Source organism: Eptatretus burgeri, chromosome 15 (genome assembly GCF_056783735.1).
Source record: "Eptatretus burgeri isolate ZD-2024b chromosome 15, Ebu_testis_v1, whole genome shotgun sequence".
Taxonomy (NCBI): domain Eukaryota; kingdom Metazoa; phylum Chordata; class Myxini; order Myxiniformes; family Myxinidae; genus Eptatretus; species Eptatretus burgeri.
The window spans coordinates 65809800-65833811 of record NC_140975.1 but is presented as its reverse complement, the minus strand read 5'-3'; the positions used below and the strand labels follow the sequence as shown (position 1 = coordinate 65833811).

At 42.9% G+C, this 24012-nt stretch overlaps 2 protein-coding genes across 9 annotated transcripts in view; one reads left to right on the top strand and one right to left on the bottom strand.

Annotated features, from left to right (window-relative positions):
* The window catches only part of LOC147012370 (general transcription factor II-I repeat domain-containing protein 2-like), a 66667-nt gene that overhangs the window by 30439 nt on the left and 12216 nt on the right, over positions 1-24012 (bottom strand). For 6 of the 8 annotated variants that reach the window (XM_085856457.1, XM_085856462.1, XM_085856459.1 and 3 more), the window contains one exon: positions 1-31. This exon is cut by the window's left edge and continues 162 nt beyond it. The gene's annotated coding sequence lies outside the window, so the exon portion shown is untranslated. Of the gene's footprint in view, positions 32-7447; positions 7905-24012 lie in introns of those variants that run through there. The other 2 variants (XR_015051584.1, XR_015051585.1) reach the window with 2 other exon arrangements.
* Positions 18873-21095, top strand: LOC147012372 (uncharacterized). Its single transcript, XM_085857951.1, has 2 exons — positions 18873-19450; positions 19803-21095. Exons 1-2 carry the CDS (start codon positions 18873-18875, stop codon positions 20977-20979), a joined length of 1755 nt encoding a protein of 584 aa, XP_085714077.1. The 3' UTR covers positions 20980-21095.

The window sequence follows — 24012 nt, the reverse complement described above, 5'->3', positions numbered from 1 at the left end:
ATGGCAGGCTTGGTGATGATTTAATGGACATCTGCAATTAGAAAGACAATGCTGTGCAGCATTACTAACAAAGTAATCCATCAATCCATCAGGACCATACTCTGTGCAGAGCGTTGGTGCTGCTAAAGCAGTCTTCTTGGCTATTGGGCACATTCCTGAACAGGTCACCACTCCGACGCAGGATACCAACAAGCTGGTACTCATTTTGCCGACCTCAGGAAGATGACAGGCTGAGTCAACCCAACCTGGTATTAATTCAATTATTCAACAGCCAAGTGGGATTTGAACTCAGGACTCCAAGATCCCAAGCCCATCACGCGAACCATTAAGCCAACACCAGGCTACATGGTAATGGTTACCAACTTTTTTACAAAGGCCATCTTTGTGACATGAAAATGCACAAAGATTGTGCCAGCTCGAAATGCATGGGAAACAGATGTACCATGCAGATTTCCCTAAGGGAGACACCATGTCTGGTTTGGGTGCTTCTCAATGGTGACGGGAAGGTCATATCTGAGGCTTGTACATCAACAAACCACAGTCTCTTTTCAATGAAGATTTTAATAAACAAACTCATCTCAAAGTGTTGTATCTGAAAACAATAATAATCTAAAATAGGGGAGAGCGGGGAGACATGGGACACTATTTTCAGTATGGCCCGACTTGTGTCCCATACATGGAAGTATAAAACTTTTCAGCTCAAATTTGGTTGTCAAATAAACTAATGGTCTTATGCCACAAAATATATAACTTTTATAACATTTGGCCAGACTTGGTGAGCTCTAGGTCATCACCAATTTTTGATAAATTTTGGGGTGACTTGGGACAATGTCGTGAGACATGGGACTGCGGGGTGAGAAAATGGGACACAAAAAAGGAACAATAAAAAACATTTAAGATGAATTGTTTTATTAAACGAAAACTTCCACTAAGTTGTGACTACAAGCCAGTTTAGAAGTGTCAATATTGGATGGATGTGATGGAACAGAGTGCTCAATTACAAGTTCAGTAAAAAGTTAAGCAAACGCCTCACGAGAAGCACATCTGGGGAACATTTGGACGGATACTTTCCATCACTGAAGGCTACCGGGCGTAGTGGCGTGCGCCTGTAATCCGGCGACTCGGAGGCTTGGGTTGGAGGATCGCTTGAGGACGGGCGCTCTGCGCTGGGCCGCGCTATGAGAGGGTGTTGGGCATCCCGGAATCATGGCGAAACCCAATCCTTATCCCTGTGTCGTATGAGCCGACCAGGGTTGCGTCAGGAAGGGCATCCGGCGTAAAACCTCTGCCAAATCAGTATGCGGATCATAACGGATGATCCGCTGTGGCGACCCCTCACAGGAACAGCCGAAAGACGAACAACTTTCCATCACTGAAGGCTACGATTAAACACAAATCATTGTTTGTCTATTCCCTGATAAATGTCCTCCGGTAATATGAGGAAGTAAGCATGAAGAGGAAATAATTAAAGAATATTAACTATGTTGAATCATTAATTAATATCAACCATCGACGATCTTGAAAAAAAGCCCCAACTGTCACCTTGTTAAAAGCTGTAGCTCATCCCAAGGACTTTACCTCTGGACATCGAAAAGAAAGTCTTGGGTGTCGTTTGAGAAATCCAGTGAGACAGTCACATCAAGCCATTTGTTCTTCGTCCCAATGATCTGTCATGTGCAGGCCATTTCTCCGAGCCACGTGAAATGCCATTTTTCTGGAGCACTTGTGCGTGAGTCCGTGGAACATTTTGGAAGACATGGTGAAATAATCGGCAAGGTATAACGCTGGAATATTTAACCGGAGAGAATTGGGACATGTGGGGAGAGTTGGTCCATGAGGGGAAGATGGGACACTTCCATGCCAACTCTCTCCAGGGGTATAGTTTACAAAAAATGGCGATTGATTTTCTGGAGCTCTGAACGCCTTGACCAATTTTCACTCGCTGTTTATGGCTAGCGTTCAAGTCCATCTCTGATAACATTTTTCGCATCAAATACTTAAAGTCAAGACAGTGAGATGAGACGTTATGAAGACCAAAAAAAGAAAGACTTTTTGACCCCAAAATAGTAAAACTGCTGTGAACTCACCTGTTTTCTGTATAGAATCCAGACCTCCTCAAATATTGTCAAGCAGGAAGAGGAGAAATCACCCACATAATCTTGACCCTTATTTGGTACTTATGACATCAGATGACTCGTCACATGTCTCCCCACTCTCCCATACATCCTTACTGCGCTTTAAGGGATTATTATCAAGTTTCATATGAACCATTTAATTTTGCTGGTGAAGCCATTTGGACAGATATGGTGACGTCCAGGGTTGGTGTTGATGTAAAGTTGTCAAATCCAAGCTCTCATTGTACTTGGCCCTTTGGGGGTGGTGGACAATGGTCATGCCCTGTAGAGATCTTTCCCTGTTGAGAAATGTAATAAAACACTTTCCTTTGTCGAAGTTATAATACCTTGTTATGATCCCAGTTAGTAATTATGTTTCTAAAGTCTCATCCACGGGGGATTCCATTTCTAAAACACGAAGTACTGCAGGGCCGAAAGTATATAGAATCGGAGAAGATTGTGGTGGGGACATCAATCTACTGAATTGCGTTCCAATTTAGCCCCCTTTAGGTAGTACCATGTACAGGTTGGAATTTGTAAATGCCAATGTCAATAAATCAATCAATTTCAAAAATGATCAATCTCTAAAATTGTTGAACTTGATGGATGCACGACCTCGTGCTGGGATGCTTGTGGCTGGGTAAAGGGGAGTTCTGATGGGAATTATTTATTTGCCACAAATTCCAATACGTTAGATATTTATCAAAGTTGAGGCTCATGAAGGAGTGCAAAGTAAATCATAGGATTTTTCTTCAATCAATGAATTCCGAAGAGACAAGGTAAGAAAGACTTTTTTTATCATCATCATTAAAAGTCTATCACATCTACCTGACCAGCCTGCAGACCATTTATCTTTATTCTAACCCCTGGGATTGCACTTGTCCTGGTGTCGACTATTTGAGTCGATGGTCACAGAAAAAAACAAGCGACAGTGCTAAATGTGCCAAATAGAGAATGGTTCTGTATTTTCATAGTTTGAAGCAATCCTTGTATTATTTCATATTAAAGTGTACAATTAATTTGGTGAAATAATTCACAATTATGCAAAAGATGATAACCCTTAAAATATTATATATACATACACATTTCAAAACCAAACTTTATTTGGACATTTACAGAAATATATAAACTATATGGAGTTTAAAAATGATGAGAAATAAATTTGAACACAAGTTCTCAAACAAATAAACTTGAGATGTTTTAATTGTTTTTTTTTTTTATAAACCATGGTTATATTCCGTAGAACAAAAAGAAAAATGAAAATCTGACAATTCCCAAGTTTTACCATTGTTGGATGATTATCGGACAGCATGAGATTATTATCATCTGGATGGGAGGGAAAGTTATTATCAAGTTATTTTATATTAAGATCCTCATAGTTTATACGGAATAATGATTAAATACCCATTAATTAATATTTATGCCTGGTGTTAGCTTAATGGTTAGGGTGGTGGGCTTGAGATCCTTGTTGGGATCCTGGGGTCCTGAGTTCAAATTCCTGCTTGGCTGTTCAAATAATACAAGGTGGGGTTGATTCAGCCTGTCATCCTTCTGAGGTTGCAAAAATGAGTGCCAGCTTGCTGGTATCCTGTGCCAGAGTGGCGACCCTCCAGGATTGTGCCCAATAGCCAAGTAGACTGCTTAGGCAGCACCAGCGCTCTGCACAGAGTATGGTCCCAATGGATGGATGGATCAATATTTCAATATATGTCACATGCTACACTGTATATCGGAGTATGATTTGTGTGTGTGAAAGGTTCCCATTCTGATCTAATCATTTAATAGAAGTTAATGAAATCTTAGACAAATGAAAGCTTTTGTTAAACACTTTAACTTTATACAATCACAGTAGTTGTATTTTTATATCTCCATGTCAGGTCAGGAACTTTTCAAATAGATTATTGAAAATATTGTTGTGCGCTGGGGGTCAGTGGCGAGAATGACCACAAGGTGGGGGAGGTTTGCGTCGTCTTGCACCAAACTCCCCGGCATTGTAGGCCGTCATTCGGATAACTCCGCGAGCCGGCGGGTCGTTTAACCGACCGTGGTCGCCAATATTTCAACCACGTAGTGTAGGGTCGATTTGTCTATAACCAATTTACCTAATTAACTACACGATTTCGACTACTGGGGAAACCACGCCCTCGGCACGTCTTGCTCGAACCGGGTCACTCCACCGACTGCGGTAGTGTTCCAACTACCGACTACCAACTCCGGTTCGGGTGCAGCCGAGTGGAAACTGCCAAAGCCTTGCCAGCTGGAATAAACGGATTATCGGGGATAAAACCCCGCCTAAACTCACATCCGAACTATGCTGGACCAATTCAAGTAGGGATGGAAACGAACTGGGAACATTTCTAACAAATTTTATTTACAGTAAATGAAGACACAAAGCAAGACTTAATGCGAATATGCAAGAAGTATTTACAATGATCCAAAAACACTTATTCAGTTCTACTTAAAGACGGGCCCACACGCAGACACACACACAAATGAAAATGAACCCAGAGTTCTTTATTGGACCATCGCAGCTGAGGAGAGACAAGCTGGGGTTCAGAGTTTGGTTGGGTACCTGGCCGTCGGAGAAAGGGTAAACTCCGTGCTGTGGCACCTGACAATGGTCGCTGGTTTGGTCCCCAGTCGCACGTGTGGGACTCGAGGTTCGTGGCGGAGCTCGGGTGGTGAGTAGTGGGGTCCACGGAGGGGAGGGGGGGAGGTTGTGGTCACTTTTTCCTTCCTTGTAGAGGGCCAGCAGAGACACGTTCGCTGCCTCAAAGACCTTTGTAACAGCAAAAACCCCATTTCGTGACAGCAAAAACCCTCCAAAACGACCCACCGAAAACTCTCCAAGACCCTAAAAAGACCCCTTCCTCAGAGAGTGCTCGGGAATTTATGGACCTCCCTCAGCAGGGGGGGGCCTTTGTGAACACACCTCGCTGTCCACCTTTGATTGGACAGGGTCCCACGGCATACCTTTCCGGGGCGGGGCCTTGGCCTCTGCTGGGAAACCCCAGCCACTCTTCCACGCGGGTTCATACTTGACGAGTAACAGTATCAATGTTGCAAAGGTCGTCGTGAAAGATTTACAACGTTCGTGGGAGCCAAGAAACCGGAACCGCGAGATCTTGTCTTGGCACGTCAGGATGCGAGAAGGCAGCTGGTTGGTGGTGGATCGTGATGGGTCGAGGGGTCATGCAGATGGGATGGTCGTTAGATGGCTTGCTGGAAGGTTCGTTGGATGTAAAGATTTAATAACCTAACTAAAAAGAAATCGCAACGCACGCCTTTGATTCTCCCACGAGACAAAAGGAAAGGGATCTGACTGCACACATACTTAACGACATAGCTGACTTTTGGGACATCTGTATGTTGAATGCTTATGGTTTCCAGATCAGTAAGAATATCCTTTCAGGAAGCTCACCATGGACAAATATGATGCAATTAAACTTTCCAAGTATCATTTTATTCATCACAATCTTACATCATTATCATTCTAGCTGGTGTTTTTATTCTCCGTCGAAGAGCCACCTGTACAGGATTGTATCGCCTCCCCAATGAAACTGCCATGGCAGCCCCATGCGACTGATAAAGTGAAAATGATGATTGTCTTTTTTGGGGTTTTTGTTATTGTTTTCATTGCTTGTCCATTCCCGTACATAGAGGTTTCACAAGAGGTTCAAAAGAAACCTCGGTATCTCTATTTTGGAGAATAAATGTTGAGAAGACGCAGGTTTTAAACATCCATTTCCATCAACTGATCTTTGTCTCATACACCGTGCATCTGGCTTGAAGGTGGATAAGGAATGAGCTCAGGTAGAACAACTGAACAAACTCTCTCCATCATGCATTTGATCATCCTGCAACCATTAGACGTGATTACCTGCACCACACCACATTTTCATGGTATAAATTTTTTTGTTTGTGAGTTATTTCTCTGTGGCAAAAAAATTACCGGAATATTCTCAGTGGCTGGAGATAAAGTGTGAAAAGGAGAGAGATGGTGTGCTCTTGTCAGGTTTCCTACCAGCTATGAGAAGCGAAGTAGGGGCCTCACTCATTCAGCATGCAGAGGTCATCAATGTATACAAAATTACCAAGTCAAAAGGCTCCAGATTTACGTATAAAATATAAATACAGCATTTAAACGAGAAGGGCAATCGGGAGAATGCATACCTCCACCATGTAATGCCTGATCCACGAGAACATACCTGGCCCAATACATTTTTGAAATATCATGCTAGATATCGTTTTTGAGCCTGATCTCTAAATGGTGAAGAATCCGTTAAAAATTTTTATTAGTTGGATCCGGATCCGGATCTTCATCGAAATCTAAACAGTTCATCCTTGTCACACACCCACATCCTGTCCACAAAATTTCGTCCAAATCCATCCACAACTTTTTGTGATACCTTGTACACAGACAAACAACAAGAAGAATATGTCGTGCAGGGCACGAAACTTGCAAAATCCATAAAATAGATTTGACCTCAAAAATAATTGGTGGTTGAATTAAATAACCAAATATGCAACTCCTCTTCAAATTTGAAGATGATGGGAAGAAAATTGAGGATTTTAGAAATACCACCTTAAGCTGTTGACCTTGGGCCTATGTTGACCTTTTGGTCCATGTTGACCTCAAAAATAATTGGCTGGTCGAATTCAGTGACCTGAAATATAAATCCTCTTCATATTTCAAGTCAATCGGATTAAAATTGAGGATTAAAAAAAATTACCAACTAAGTTTTTGACCTTTGGCATTTGTTGACCTTTGACCTCAAAAACAAACAACTTCTTCCTTATTACAAACTCTATGATGCGGTGAAGTTTCGTGAAGATCGGATTAAAATTGTGACCTGTCGGCGATAATAAAACACGTTGATTAAGTTTTAATTCAAAGTGATCGCTGATCCTCATATATATATATATATATATATATATATATATATATATATATATATATATATATATATATATATATATATATATATATATATATATATAGTAGAAGAGCACTCGATAGAGCACATACCTCTGCCAAGCTGAACTGTTTATGTTTTGTATCCCAATGATAGGCCGGATCTGGATCCGCATCTTCACCCAAAATCTAATCGGCTTGTTCTTGTCACACACCTACCCTGTCCACCAAATTTCTTCTGAATCTGACCATAACTTTGAGATGCACTGCTCACAGACAGACAGACAGACAGACAGACAGACAGACAGACAGACAGTGGTGAAAACATAACCTCCATCCACCTTCGGTGGCAGAGATTAACATAATAAAATAAAATATAAAATATACTCAAATAAGTATATTTGATAGATGTCAAGGTTCAAAATGTAGAATTTTATTCACCATTGGAAATGGAAATGGCACACAAGCACATTGTTGAGACCCTTGGCAGTGAATTACAAGCAAGGATTCTGACTTGGAGTCTTTTCTTTGTTTTTAATCCTGCTTCATGTCCACATCCATACACTCTCCTCACCAGGAAACATGTGGCTCGTTTTCTTGACGCTGATACTGCTCACCAGATTCTCTCAGCGAGGGAGTCTCATGAGTGGAGGAGGCCAATGGGCCGACCACGTGCCTCGTGGTTGCAGCAGGTTGATCGGCATCTCAAGGTGATGGGGATGGCCCTGGCATCTGCCTGGGGGATGGCCAGATGGAGGCCCCTGGAGTACCGGCGGAAAGTGGACGCAGCGACGCGCTGCTCCGGAGCATGCTCCCATACCTGACCTGACCTGACCAGGAAACCTGGTGGGGCAGACGGTTTGGTCGCCACCAACCTCACCATGCAACAGGTTAGTACAGAGTTACATGATACCTGTAGCAAGTCACAGATCTAATCTAGCTTGACCTGACCATACAAATGATTCATTTGCTACAAATTCTAAGATTTTAGTTATTTATCAAAGTTCAGGCTCATGAGGCAGGTGAAGAGAACGTGTTCTTCCATTCAGGAAAGTAAATTTGAGGGATTTTTTTGGTCAATCATTCTGATGAGACAAGGTAAGAAAGACCTGTTTTTAAACATCATAATCATTATAAGTCTATCACATCACATGACCAGCTTGCAGAATATTTATCTGTATGAAAACCCTTGGACTTGTACTTGTCCTAACATCGACTATCTGAGTCGATGGACCCGCGCCAACTCAAAGAAGGAAACAAACTACAGTGCTAAATGTGCCGAACAGAGAATGGATCTGTATTTTTAGAGTTTAAAACAATAGTTGTATCATTTGGCAATCTAAGTGTAGGCCTACAATTATAATTTCGTTATATAATCTATTGATAAAAGTGAACTGTTTTGTTTGTGGCCCTATTCCTCTGAGCTCCTCAGGTTAATCACCAAAATACTTCACAGGATCACATTATTTACCACATTGCACCTAAATAGGGGTTTTAAACAGTCATTTTCTCACAATTCTTAAATTATAAACACCCGAGCTGCCACCTGCCGCCATCTCAGCAAGGGCGGATTGATTTATACAATGCTTCCTAAAAAGCCCAGTTTCTTTCAGATTTCAGGTTTATTTCAGAAACCGATATATTTGGTGAGGTGGTAACCTCGGATCATCAAATATCATGTCAAATGTGAAAAAATAACTGTCAATCAAGACCTCACCATGATCAGTAAAATTGGCGGAGGAGTCACGTGACCTCTCAAATTCGCTAATCATTCAGAAACTGAACATTGGACAAATACAACCGATACATCGATTTAAAAGTATTTTCTTACAGCTCTTCTAAAGACGTAACTCCCAAGGGTGAAAAGAGAGTTTGTAGGAAAAAAATAGGTTGCCATCTTAGCTAACTTCACCAAATATACACCTCAAATATACATACATCGGATAGTTTAAAAGAATCAAGTTAATAACATGGTGATTTGATTTTTTGATCAATTTAATCATAGATGTCTCACCTGAAATGAGAATTTGGGGGGGGGGGTGGGGGTAAGTCCAAACGTTATTGAGTGTCACACTTACTCGGGGTTTTGTGGGGGTTTCGGGGGGTTGAGGGGTGTTTCCAGAGCCATGATGAAACACGACCGTTTTCATTAAATATTAAAACGAGCTATTAAAGGACTTTCTGGATGTTTCTGGGTGACATTTCCCTTAACCTTAAATGAGGTTTTGATCGAGCTTTTCTCCATTAGCCATGGCTTCGCTGAGAAATGTCACTGTAAACTGGTCAATGGAAGAAACAAGCTCAAATGAGCTAAGATCCTCGTCCTCTTAATGATGACATCATTAAAACGAATATGACGTCATTGTGATGTATCAGGTTTGCGATAAATTATCTGCGCTAATAGCTGGCTTGATTCCCACAAATAAAATTCAAACAGCTTGCCTAGTTTCGGAGATAATGGTATAGGCGATTTCCATTTGCGGCGATATTATGACATCAACTTTTTTTCTCAGAAGAATTTCCAAAACCGGAGATGGTTACTGCCTGCGCGTGGGCTTTCTGCATATACATGGCAAGTTTCACGAAGATCCGATGAAAACTCTGGACTGTGAAACCAAAAATGTGAAAAAATAGGAATGACGTCATAATTTTGTATTATTTGTGCGTTAAATTATCTCTGCTAATGCCCCATTCCAATCCCACAAACATAATTCAAAAAGCTTTCCGAGTTTCAGAGATAATTTTTTTGGGCGATTTCCATCAGCGGAGACATTATGACGTCATAACTTTTTTTCTAGGATTAATTTTCACAATCGGAGATGGTTACTGTCTGCGCGGGGTATTTTTATATATCTATGCCAAGTTTGAGGAAGTTTCAATGAAAACTGTCGGCTGTGACACAAACAAGCTCAAATGAGCTAAGATCCTCGTCCTCTTAATGATGACGTCATAAAAACGAATACGACGTCATTGTGATGTATCAGGTTTGCGATAAATTATCTGCGCTAATGCCCGGCTTGATTCCCGCAAACAAAATTCAAACAGCTTGCCTAGTTTCGGAGATAATGGTATAGGCGATTTCCATTAGCGGCGATATTATGACATCAACTTTTTTTCTCGGAAGAATTTCCAAAATCGGAGATGGTTACTGCCTGCACGTGGGCTTTCTGCATATACATGGCAAGTTTCACGAAGATCCGATGAAAACTCTGGACTGTGAAACCAAAAATGTGAAAAAATAGGAATGACGTCATAAAAATTGATATGACGTCATAGTGGTGTATCATATGTGCGGTAATTCATCTCTGCGAATGCCCTGTTCGATTTCCGCAAACAGAATTCAAAAAGCTTGCCGAATTTCGGAGATAATTTTTTAGGCAGTTTCCATTAGCGGAGATATTTTGACATCATAACTTTTTTTTCTTGGAGGAATTTTCAAAATCGGAGATCGTTATTGTCTGCACAGGGTATTTTTACATATATATATATATATATATATATATATATATATATATATATATATATATATATATATATATATACATATATATACATATATATACATATATATACATATATATACATATATATATATATATATATATATATATATATATATATATATATATATATATATATATATATATATATATATATATATATATATATATATATATATGGCAAGTTTCAGGAAGTTTCGATGAAAACTGAAGGCTGTGAAACAAAAAAGTCCACAAGAAGAAGATGAAGAACAACAATGTGAGTAAGACTAGAGATCTCCACTAGGATCTAAAAAGGTAACGCCACATGGCTGAGGAGAGGAAGAAAAGGCTGCAACAGGAAAATAGGTTGTCCATCTTTACAGATATAAAATCGAAATGTTTTTTTGTTTGTGAACCTTATGCTTTGAACTCCCAAAGTTAATTCATGACAAAACTCTCTACGATCAGATTTTTAACCACGATGCACCGAAATACACAGTTAAAACAGTCACGAGGAGGTCATTTGGCCAATTATTGACATGTTGCACTCCAGAGTTAATATATTCACTTACATGAGGTAATTTCTTTACTACAGCTTCACGACTTTGCACCCTCTACGGCTTGTCGACCCCATTAGACCCTTTAATACCCATTTAGACCCTTTTAGACTATTTTGAGATATAGACCGTTTTCAACCCTTTCTACACTGTTCAGACCTCGAGACCTTTTAAGACCCTTTGGACAATTTCAGACCATTTGGACAACTCAGACCGCTTTCGCTCATTCACCCTTACATCCCTTTAGACATTTAGACCCATTAAAGACCCTAAGACCCTTTAAACACTTTCGACCTCTTTATGACCCTTCAGACCCTTAAAACGCTTTAGACCCCGTTTTGAACTTTTAAGACCCTAAAGCCACTTTAAACTCCTCTACACCTTTAGAAAATCGAAAAAGATTCCCCCCAAAATAATTTTCAATGATGTTTTTCATGCACCCTTCACGATGCATCACAAGTTGCGATGACAAATCAAAACTGAGATCCCAAAGTGAAACTGAAATGACTGATCTATGGATCATCGAATGCGAAACCAGAATGAAATGCTGTGAGAAATACCGAATGGAAATTGCCAAAAACAAAGCAATGGGGGTATAGAGAGAGGGGGCAGGTTTGGGACTGAAGAAGCGACGTGGAGAGGGATCGGTGCCTGTAGGTGGTCGGTTGGCATGGAAAGAACTTTGGTGATCTTCCGTCAAGCAGTAGGCCCAAAACAAGCCTAAATTTGTTTCCGAGCCAAGCTTTCATTATATCACCCTCACTACCAAACAGTACTTCAGAGGTACAACAAACACGGATTGGAAATCTTCACTGGTGGAATGGAACGAGGTTGCCAAGTTTACAAACTCCACCTACTGCGATATCTACACACTGAATATTTACACTGAATTCCCGTTTCTACCAATACACACTCATTTGAGGTAAGGTGTCGACGAGCCGGGCAGGGACGGGTACCCTGCTTGTTACCAATAATGCAGAAGATGATAACCCCTAGAAAAACTGAAGACAAATGTATTGACATGTCAGGGGCATCTGTTAACACTGACCCATCTGAGATGTGGGTATAAGCCCCCCACGGATTACAACAATGGTGTTTTAGTTTGCTGCATTGAATCTTAAAACTACTGTTCCTGAAGGATCACCCAAATGGCAGCCAAACCTGGCCGTGCAATGAGCAAGAAGAAAAAGGTGGAAAAATGTCTCGTACTTAAAACGTGTTTTTTGCAAAAATAAATAAGGTGATAAGGGTAGATAAGATGCCGTCAATAAAACAGATTGAATCAAGCAGTCGACAGACACAAGGGATGAAGCAGTCGACATCGACGAGCAGTCAACAGTCACATCAACCAGTCAATAAGGATGAAGGGACACCAAACTTATGTGCAAGGAGGGAAATTACTCACCGTGGCACCAAAAAGAAATACTGGAACCTGCAAAACAATGGGGAATAAGCGAGGGATTGAGCAAAGCATGAGGTGGTTTTTGGTCCACTCTGGCCCACGCAGGGTGGGTGCAGCACAGAGCTGGTGAGGCATATGGCTGGTGAGGAACATGGCTGGTGCGGCACAGGGATAAGGAGAAGTATGGTGATCAAGAGAAGATGCTGCCTCTGTTAAGGTCCAGGTCCAACTGCCTGCCCTGCATATTTCGGCTACAGTCCTCATACACTTTGTGACTGCCCTTATACATGGCAAGTCCATCTCAATGGCCACCCACTCGTGTGAGAGCCACATTCGTTCGCATCTGTGCGGGGCGGGCCCTGGAAAAAGTGACACCAAATGTAGCACCCCCAGGATGCTGGAGCCACCATTGAGCTTTACTGCTCCTTGCCAAATTCTGGGGAAACCCTCTTTGGCTCACCCCTCAAGTGGGCTGCTTGGTACGTGGCACCTCAGGTCCACTCTCATGGTATCTGGGCCCACAAATTATGTTACCCATAGCAAGTCACAGATCTGATTTGGCCTGATCTGACAATCAGGGTTGGGCACCACCATATCGGCCGGGCTGCTCTGTACCGTCTATAAATGCAGCACAACGCAGATCCCAGTCTCCCATCCAATCAAGCGATCCTCCAATCCCAGCCTCCGAGTAGCCGGATTACAGGTGCACGCCACAATATCTTTCTACAGGGGTGCTCGGGTGGGGGGGGGGGTGCATGCTTCTTCTTCCTCGTCACACGTACCCCACTTTGCACCACCCATTCAATTCTCCATTCCAGTACTAATACATTTCGAGCCATGCACCTCATTCAACTCGTCCATCAACTATTTCATTCATCCTTTCATTCTGAACTCCGTCGGGACAAAGAAAGGAAAAAGGGGGAAAACATCTAACCTCACGTCAGCCAATTCAAATCCAAAATTCAACCCTTTGCAATTTCAGCTTTTACAATATTTCCAATTCGCTTCTCATAATATAAATCTACATGCTTTTACTCACTCGTCCCTGAGGATTTCCCTATGGAGAACCCAGCCGTCGTTGCCTCCATGTCCAGTCGCGCTGTGCATTCCTATACAAGCCGTGCTTTACATCCACAGGCTTCTGACTGCAGCTCCTCCACGGGGCCCATCCCCTCACAGTGCCTCCACTCCTACGCCAATGTGCACGGGGTACACTGCACGAATTTGCCATTTACCTTTCGTACAGCCCCTCCTTAATCCCTGAAACACTCGTGGGGGATCCGGTTTACAGCCAAATTTAATGGCCGGCCAGATCCTTTCATCCAAGGCTTACAGGGGCCATGAAATGTGCCCAAACAATGCCGTTTCTGTTTTATCCTCCAGGCCGTCCACACAGCCCAGAGGGAGCATTGAAATTCAACCCTACCCAGGTCAAAAAACCAGTAAAGACCAGTAGCTTACTGGTCAACTGGTACCAGTTGAAAACCAGTAGCCAACTGGTACCAGTAAAGCCAGTTGGTTTCTTACTGGTTTTAACATGGAAATTGGAATAGAGTGATATATTACCAGTTGACATACATATATTTAACTAACTGGTATCAACTGGGACCAGTACATTGCAACTGGTATCAACTGGGACCAGTACATTGCAACTGGTATCAACTGGGACCAGTACATTGCAACTGGTATCAACTGGAACCAGTAAGACTTTAACTGGTACAAATATGAGCTACTGGTTTTTTCAACTGGGAAATTGGAATTCTGACTGAATTTAACTGGTACCAGTTGAAACCAATAGAGACCAGTTAAAGACCAATTAGAACCAATAGAGACCAGTTGAAAATGTGTCCTGGTTTTAACTGGTTTTTCGACCTGGGTATCTAATTTCCAGGGCCTGCACGCATGCATGCTCCATCATGCGGTATCCCGTCACTCGCTCGGCTCACTCAGTGCTTCCTAGTCCCTAGCGAAGCCTCCCTGGTTCTATTAAAAACCAGTTCGTCTCTGCTGGTGGTTCCACCGTCTGTGTTACTTCTCCTTCCTCCTCATCCTTCATGCGACATGGCTCACTCATCAGCGACTCACTGACGCTCACCCCCCACACCCCACAGCCGAGCCAGTCTGCACAAGCCGCGTGACTTTGGTCCGACTGCTCCCTGTATACCAAAGCACATGGTTCCCAAACTGGCCATGAGGCCTCCACCACTGCGACGCACAACATGGCCTTGGATTGGGTTTGAGCAGCTCACGCCCGGGACTTGCACACCGCACACTCACAAGCACGCCCACCTCCATGGGGAGAGAATACACCCAGATCTCCATGAACTGAGCCTCCATCTTTCCCTTCGCACCGTTATTAACCGTGTCCACAGATTCTGGTGCCAGTGTGTCGCATGAGGCCACGAAGATCTCCCTGCACGAATCTGTTACTGCACGCTCATTAACATCCTCTTTTCCCCGACTCTCTCTCTGTTCAAGCTTTGCTTTCTCCGGTTATCTTAACGGGTTCTATGTCTTTTAATCTTCCCTCTGACGGTGCAATTATTAACCTACTTGCTGTCTCTTCATTCTGTGCCAATGCCATTCCATGTTCACCTTCCCCGGTCCCAGTTTGCTTCCCGTTATTGCTGGTGCTAATTTTGTGTCCGGTTCTTATAGCTATGTACGGGCATGGTAACTTCATTTTTCCACTCTGGTCTCCATGACCTGTCCTGTCTCCAGTGCCTTCTTTGCTACGTTCCCACGTTCAGCTACCAGCCCAGTCTTCGGCTCCGTGTCTCTCGGATCAATTTTTGCCATCAGCTTGTCCATGAGCCTGGTTCTGGTTCCACTTCCATGGGTCGTGTCAAAATGACTGCAACCGTGAGCCAAGTCCATAGCCATGAGGAAGTTCCTGGACCAATTTGAACATATTTCAATACTCGTTGGGACCATGTATTTAACCGAGTGAAGCATGGATCGGTGCTCGTGACATTCCTATTCTGGCTGAGCAACCGCATATCGCGAGCGCTCTGAGCCGCATTGAGCCAGATTGTCTGACGAGGGAAATCATCAAATGAGATCACCGCCTCGAGCAGATTCCATCCCTGAGACCAGGTACATTTATTACAGGTGTACAGCGAAGGTGTACAGTAGGAGGTTATGTTTTCACCCCTTTCTGTCTGTTTGTTTGTTACTTGCAAAATGGAAGATTTTTCATGAGTATTGGTTCGACGATTTTGTTATTGTGTCTGTCTGTTTATCGCCAACAGGTCACAATTTTAAACCTATATTCACGAAACTTCACCACATGGTAGAGTTTGTCATAAGAAAGAAGCCTATTGTTTTAGAGGTCAAAAGGTCAACATAGGCCCAAGGTCAACAACGAAGGTGGTATGTCTAAAATCCTCGTTTTCCATCTGATTGAGTTGAAATTTAAAGAGGAATTATATTTCAGATCACTAAATTCAACCAACCAATTTTTCTTTTAAGGTCAACATGGACCAAAACGTCAACATAGGGCCAAGGTCAACAACGAAGGTGGTATTGTTACGAATCTGGAAGCTTACTGCACTCACAGATCAGTGATATCGGTAAGTGTGTGTTTATAGTTAGGGTCCCCTACCTGTGTCTAACGGGAATTACATGTGTGCGCTGCGGAGATTCGTTTACAACAAACTTCGTTCACCTCACTTCCTCACACCGACGACATTGTCTACGTGCGTTCGACCACGTACATGGGCGGAGACTTCCATGCCTCAGACCGGGACTCCGCCCAGGAAGGCAGGGGCGTGCCCCTTGTCCAATCTGGCCACAGAGTTCGACTTTCCCATGACACGCCAGTCAATGGGAGTCGAGATGGCCACAGAGTTTGACTTTCCCATGACACGCCGGCCAATGAGGGTGGAGGCCGCCTCAGAGAGCGATTTTCTCACCCCAGACAAGACGGAAATATAAAGGAATGCCAGGCTGGGTTGGGTGGTCATCTTGTTTGTCACCTGGTTGTCGTCTTGGGGCCGTGGTGGTCATCATCATCGTGTTGCGGGTTCCAGTCCCACCGAGCTGGATCATCGTTGCCTCTGATCTTCTCCTTGGCCGTGGTTGATTAGTGCGTGGCCAGTTGGAGTGCGCGGTGCCCGGTGCTTGGAGCGGCATCGTGTTGTGAGTTCGAGTCCCGTCGAGCCGGATCGTCGAAGACCACACAAGGTGGACAGGTCCAAGTGCAGGCTCTGGTCTCCAGCTCCCTGTCCTTGAGCTGGAAGACTTCAATAAAGACCATTGGGGTCCATTCCTGTGTGTGTGTGTGTGTGTGTGTGTGTGTGTGTGTGTGTGTGTGTGTGTGTGTGTCTGTGTGTGGGCCCATCTTTAAGTAGCAACTGGTTAAGTTGTTTTGCTGTACATTATTTGCATTCCTTATAGCCGGTTTAACCCTGCCCTTTATGTGTCCCTCCCCCCTATTGTAAATCAATATTCATTTTGTTGAATGTTTCAGCTCGTTTCTGTCCTTTCCTTCATTGATTTAGCACGGTGCGTGTTGGGTGATTAAAAAGGCCGTTGCTGCTGTAGTGGTGCATTTGGACTGACCGGACCTCGGTAACCATCCGTTCGGGTTACGTACGGGTCGAGCACGGTTATGGCTCGTCCCGTTCGAGCTCCGTCGAGGGTGTGAATACTCGGTAGTTCGCCACGTGGGCCTCTAGGTATTTTGAAGTTTGGAAAATAACCCTGTGCCCATGCGGTCTATTTATTGACGATTCACGGTCCTGTAAAGGACCCATAGCTTCGGAGTTATCCGAGGGTGACGATCTGAATTCCGGGTGTTCGGTGGCGCCAACTCTACTGCTCCATCTAGCGGTTGTGCTCGCAGCCGATACCCGGCCCACAACAGTATTTCTAAGATCCTCAATTTTCATCCGATTGACTTGAAATTTGAACAGGATTTTCAGATCAGGTCACTGAATTCAACTAGTCAATTATTCTGGAGGTTCACATTGGCTAAAAGGTCAACATCGGCCGCATTTCTAAAATTGGTAATTTTCATCTCATTCACTTGAAATTTGAAGAGGAGTTTCATATTTGGTCATTTAGTTCAACCACCAATTATTTTTGAGGTCAAATTTGTTTTTATGGATTTTGCAAGTTTCATGCTCTGCACAACGTCTTCTTCTTGTTACTTGAAAAATCAAAGATATTTCAAGTATATTGGTCAGTTGAGTTTGTTATTCTGTCTGTTTGTTTGTCACCGACAGGTGACAATTTTAAACCGATCTTCATTATGTATGTATGGGAGGATGTCAGTCTCTCTACATTTCACAGTAGACCTGGTGATGGAGGCATGATGGTCGTAAACAGGCAATGTTACTGAATTGCCTTTTTGCAGTATGCTGGCTGGTCCTTGTAGTGACCAGCCCAGGTTGGTGCAAACTGCTACTGGAGTACCCTTTGCGCTGAACCGACCAGATTGACTTGAGAAGATGAGGTGAGGGTGATCTCACCCGATAGATATTGCCGGTTGAGCCTTGTACAGGCTTCTTAATTGTCCAGCGATCAGCCATATGTGTCTAACCGCACCTCCAACAATGGTCATGTTTCCTTATCTACTTGATAATATGGGACATTGAAAGCTTCCTGAATTCTGCACATGAACCGAAGTAGTGGTCACGAGTGTTACAGTGAGAATAATAAGGTGAAGGTAAATCGGGATTTGGATGCTGGACCTTAACTAAATTAAGCATCTCAGACAGTGTCTGCAGTTTCTTAACAACCAGTCACACCACCGAGTTATCTGTGGTTCATCGGCTTCAGAGTCGGCGGCCAGGTAGTGGATCCGAGAACTCCCCTCGCGATCCCTACCAGAGGCGAATCTGTAACAATACTTTCAGAGATCAGAAATCTAAGAGATAAAGTTATGGTGGAGGATGATTAGCCCCCCAGGTTTGAAAGCACCCAAATGTATACTGGGGAAGAGCAAAGTATTTTGATGAGTAGGATTGGTCGTTATGATGGGACTGGATCAAACTGCAAGTAAATCCGATCATTGAGGTCGTCAGAACTTAAAGTCGAATTCCAAGATTCTTTCGAATATTCAAACATTTGGAACATGGAATCGGTTGGCAAGACTAGTGCAGGCTCTTATGGGCCTTATGGCCTCCTGTGTTGACGTTACTTGTAAAGGAACTCTTATATTAACTCGGCTCAAAGATCTGTATCTGAAAATAAAAACAATATAAAATAAATCCTTCACACGTCCTTTAAAGGGTTTAAATTTCAGGTGAACCGTGTTGTCCTGCTGGTGTTCATTTGAACAGAAACATCGATGTCCAGGTGGTTATGTCTCGATTTAAATTCCACCTTTTGGGTCGTGGTCCATGGTAAGCTGTGTGGGGGCTTCACTCAGTTCATTTGATGTTCCAGCCTCTCAGTATGTGGGGAAAACATGCCAAACAAACACATCTGGATCTGGCACCAAACAAGCTCCAGTCTCTCCCCAGTGGAGTGTTTGATAAACTAACCCAACTCACAAAGCTGTATCTATCCTACAACCAGCTCCAGTCTCTACCCAGTGGAGTGTTTGATAAACTAACCCAACTCACAAAGCTGTATCTGTCCCAAAACCAGCTCCAGTCTCTACCCAGTGGAGTGTTTGATAAACTAACCCAACTCACAAAGCTGTATCTATCCTACAACCAGCTGCAGTCTCTACCAAGTGGAGTGTTTGTTAAACTAACCCAACTCACAAAGCTGGATCTGTCCTACAACCAGCTCCAGTCTCTACCCAGTGGAGTGTTTGATAAACTAACCCAACTCACAAAGCTGGATCTGTCCTACAACCAGCTCCAGTCTCTACCCAGTGGAGTGTTTGATAAACTAACCCAACTCACAAAGCTGGATCTGTCCTACAACCAGCTCCAGTCTCTACCTAGTGGAGTGTTTGATAAACTAACCCAACTCACAACGCTGTATCTGTCCTACAACCAGCTCCAGTCTCTACCCAGTGGAGTGTTTGATAAACTAACCCAACTCACAACGCTGTATCTGTACAGCAACCAGCTCCAGTCTCTACCCAGTGGAGTGTTTGATAAACTAACCCAACTCACAACGCTGTATCTGTCCTACAACCAGCTCGTCTCTACCCAGTGGAGTGTTTGATAAACTAACCCAACTCACAACGCTGTATCTGTCCTACAAAAAGCTCCAGTCTCTACCCAGTGGAGTGTTTGATAAACTAACCCAACTCACAACGCTGTATCTGTCCTACAACCAGCTCCAGTCTCTACCCAGTGGAGTGTTTGATAAACTAACCCAACTCACAAAGCTGGATCTGTCCTACAACCAGCTCCAGTCTCTACCTAGTGGAGTGTTTGATAAACTAACCCAACTTACAACGCTGTATCTGTACAGCAACCAGCTCCAGTCTCTACCTAGTGGAGTGTTTGATAAACTAACCCAACTCACAATCCTGTATGTGTCCGACAACAAGCTCCAGTCTCTACCCAGTGGAGTGTTTGATAAACTAACCCAACTCACAAAGCTATATCTGTACAGCAACCAGCTCCAGTCTCTACCCAGTGGAGTCTTTGATAAACTAACCCAACTCACAACGCTGTATCTGTCCGACAACAAGCTCCAGTCTCTACCTAGTGGAGTGTTTGATAAACTAACCCAACTCACAACGCTGTATCTGTCCTACAACCAGCTCCAGTCTCTACCCAGTGGAGTGTTTGATAAACTAACCCAACTCACAAAGCTGGATCTGTCCTACAACCAGCTCCAGTCTCTACCTAGTGGAGTGTTTGATAAACTAACCCAACTCACAACGCTGTATCTGTACAGCAACCAGCTCCAGTCTCTACCTAGTGGAGTGTTTGATAAACTAACCCAACTCACAACGCTGTATCTGTACAGCAACCAGCTCCAGTCTCTACCTAGTGGAGTGTTTGATAAACTAACCCAACTCACAATCCTGTATGTGTCCGACAACAAGCTCCAGTCTCTACCCAGTGGAGTGTTTGATAAACTAACCCAACTCACAAAGCTGTATCTGTACAGCAACCAGCTCCAGTCTCTACCCAGTGGAGTCTTTGATAAACTAACCCAACTCACAACGCTGTATCTGTCCGACAACAAGCTCCAGTCTCTACCTAGTGGAGTGTTTGATAAACTAACCCAACTCACAACGCTGTATCTGTCCTACAACCAGCTCCAGTCTCTACCCAGTGGAGTGTTTGATAAACTAACCCAACTCACAAAGCTGGATCTGTCCTACAACCAGCTCCAGTCTCTACCTAGTGGAGTGTTTGATAAACTAACCCAACTCACAACGCTGTATCTGTCCTACAACCAGCTCCAGTCTCTACCCAGTGGAGTGTTTGATAAACTAACCCAACTCACAACGCTGTATCTGTCCGACAACAAGCTCCAGTCTCTACCCAGTGGAGTGTTTGATAAACTAACCCAACTCACACATCTGTTACTTTACAACAACCAGATGAAGTCTGTTCCTCATTCTAACCCCAAGCCTTTCAGTTGAATAAACGATCATTTATTCCTCAAACATTTCACTTTTTGAGATTAATTATTCTGAAATATAATTCCCTCATTTAATTTACATTTCTATCTCATGTGAAATAATCGGGGTTTTTTTGGTTCCTGAATCATTCATTAAATATAGAAACAAAATCAAATGTTAAAGTGATCTTGACGTTGAATTAATTTGATTGAATTTTTCTCCTTGATTCTGAAATGAAATGGAAGGCACGTGACGAAATATCTGAAGTTGGTGTTGTTGTTGTTGTTGTTGTTTTATTATTATTATTATTTTTAGTCTATCACGAATTTTAAAATATATTCGGACATTTGCTTTTAAGTTTCGACGTCGACGTGACAATATCCTCAAACAGAAAATATTCACAGAAGAGGAACTAAGAATAAGACATGAGCAAACTGAAGAGGAAATCGGACGTGACGTAACGGCACGTGACGAAATATCGGAAGTTATTGTTGTTTTTTTGTTTTTTGTAAACGCTGCCAATACGCCATTATACGGAAGCTGTAAATTAGAAACAGGTTCAGTAAGTTCTGTGATCGTCCGGAAGACGTCAATATGCGTTGGAGATACGTTACACATAGGTTCAAAGCACGTTACTCGTAGGTAAGAAATAAGTTTCAGGTGTGCTAAACATTACCTCAACGTGTTTCGACTTATGAGTAACTTACCAGTAACGTGTGTCGACGTGTGTCAACAACCGCATAACGTGCCTCAACATGTGTCAACGATCGTGTAACGTGCCTACAACACGTTACTCATAGGTTATAAATAAGTTTCGGGTACGCTTAGCATTACCTCGACGTGTTTCAACTTATGAGTAACATACAAGTAACGTGTGTTGACGTGTGTCAACGATCGCATAATGTGCCTACAATTAATGGCCAGCATAGCGGAACGTGTGAGTCATACGCCGGCATACGTCGAAAAATTTCAAGCATGCAAAAATTTGAGGACAACCGTAAAGTACAACGATGAAAGCCAGCGTACTACAACATCTGGCAGTGTTTTTCAGCGTGCTCTTAACGTATACAAAACTTACCCATAACGTATTCGACGTGTGCCAGCGTTTTAGACAAATTTTTCATAAGTTCACGCTCACGCGGGCTAAATCATCAAGGTGTGACAGCGCCTTTAGGAAGAGACTGCAGCTGGTTTTGGTACAGATACAATATTGTGAGTTGTGTTCATTATATCAACTGGAGTTATTGTGTGTAAAATTATTTTCAATGGGCACATGACCTTTGACCCATTTAACTCAATATCAAATCTGTTCATGTTTTGTATTACATTCCATACTTGTAACAAATTTGGTTGAAATCACTTCAGTGGTTCACAAGTTATCGTGGTACCGACACGAACCTGAAGGATCGCTGGACGGACAACCAGAAAACACAATGCCTCCGTCCTTCGACTGTGGGGGCAAGAAAACATTGAATAACGAACAATGAAGAATACAAACTTTCGACATGATGTCATCCACCCCAGAATGGTTGGTGCACACGTGCACAGAAACTCCTGGTAATGAAGGTAATCGGGGAGGCCTGGACATGGACCACGTTTCTCAGAGAGGATTGTGGAATGAAACAAGGAAAAAAAACGTTTAAAGAAACTGAAGGTACTTGTGTGTGTATCTGCGAGATAGGGGTGAACCTCCACACAATGAAACACTTGGAGAACTTCCTGATCAACTCTCCCGAAAAGTTGACATGTTGCAGAGTTCGTACTACAAAAACGACCGACGATGTGGGCTCGTGAACGGCCAAAGTTCGTCTGGTGTGTTCTAACCAAACCTTCATGTTTCTTAACAACGATGGGGAAGGTAATATCTGAGGATTGGTGATGTACGGGGTAAGTTGAACATGACGTTATTTACTATTAATGATGTTTGGGAGGAGGAGAGGGGGATGGAGAGGTTTGACCCTGGGGAGTAACTGCTGAAACCTATTTGTCTGGATTCTCTCCGACATCTTTTTTATTTGTCCCTTTCACCTTTCTTTCTAATTCTTATTTTCTTTCTTTATTTTATTTACTGCGAGCAAATACCACCCGTCGCTTCACTGATGGGAACACTAAAGAAGGGAGGGAGAAAAAGAGAGGGAAAGAGGGAGAGAAGGGTGGGGGAGAGAGAGAGCAGGGAGAGTGAAGAGGTGGAGGAGAAAGGATAGAGGAGGAAGGGGGATCGAAGAGGAAAGGGGGAATCGAGGAGGGCTGGGGGAGGAGGGCAGATGTGCGGTGGAGAGTGAATCACGATTCATTCTGTTTCAACGATCATTTATTCCTCAAACATTTCACATCTTTGAGATTAATTATTCTGAAATATAATTTCCTAATTTCATTCACATTTCTATCTCTTGTGAAATAATCGGGTTTTTTTTGGTTCCTGAATTATTCACTAAATTTAGAAAAAAAATCAAATGTTAAAGTGATCTTGATGTTGAATTCATTAGATTAACTTTTTTCCCCCCATTATTCTGATTAAAAGGGTACAAGTTGAGTTGATAATTGTTTGCATTTTTAGGATTTCATTTTCCTTATTCGATGTTGTGATGTTTGTGGTTTGATTTTGAAACAGAATCTCGTGTCCATTCCATCTTAATGAGAGGTCCTGGTGGACCTTCTCTTTAAACCACTGTAGTCCCTTTAGCCGCTGTGGTCCCTGTAGGTACTGGAGCACACTTTGATGGTTTTGCTGTCCCTGTAGGTTTTGATGTGATTATGCTTCGTGGGGATTTTTCATCATTTTGGTTGATACAATACGGAGTTGTGGATGCATATCCAAATCGGGATGTTGGGGGACTGGAGTTTTTTGTTGGGGGACTCAAAAATTTTCATACTGATCAGATGTGACATTACACATCTGCAATTATGACGTCATTACGAGGGCACCTATGACATCATAAAAAAATTCAATCTCATTCTCCATGAGGAGTACTTGCTTTGTCCTATGTGCAAAGAGCTGCTGCAGACTATTGAGCACGAATCTCGAGGGATGTTTGACCAAACATGTTCACCTCC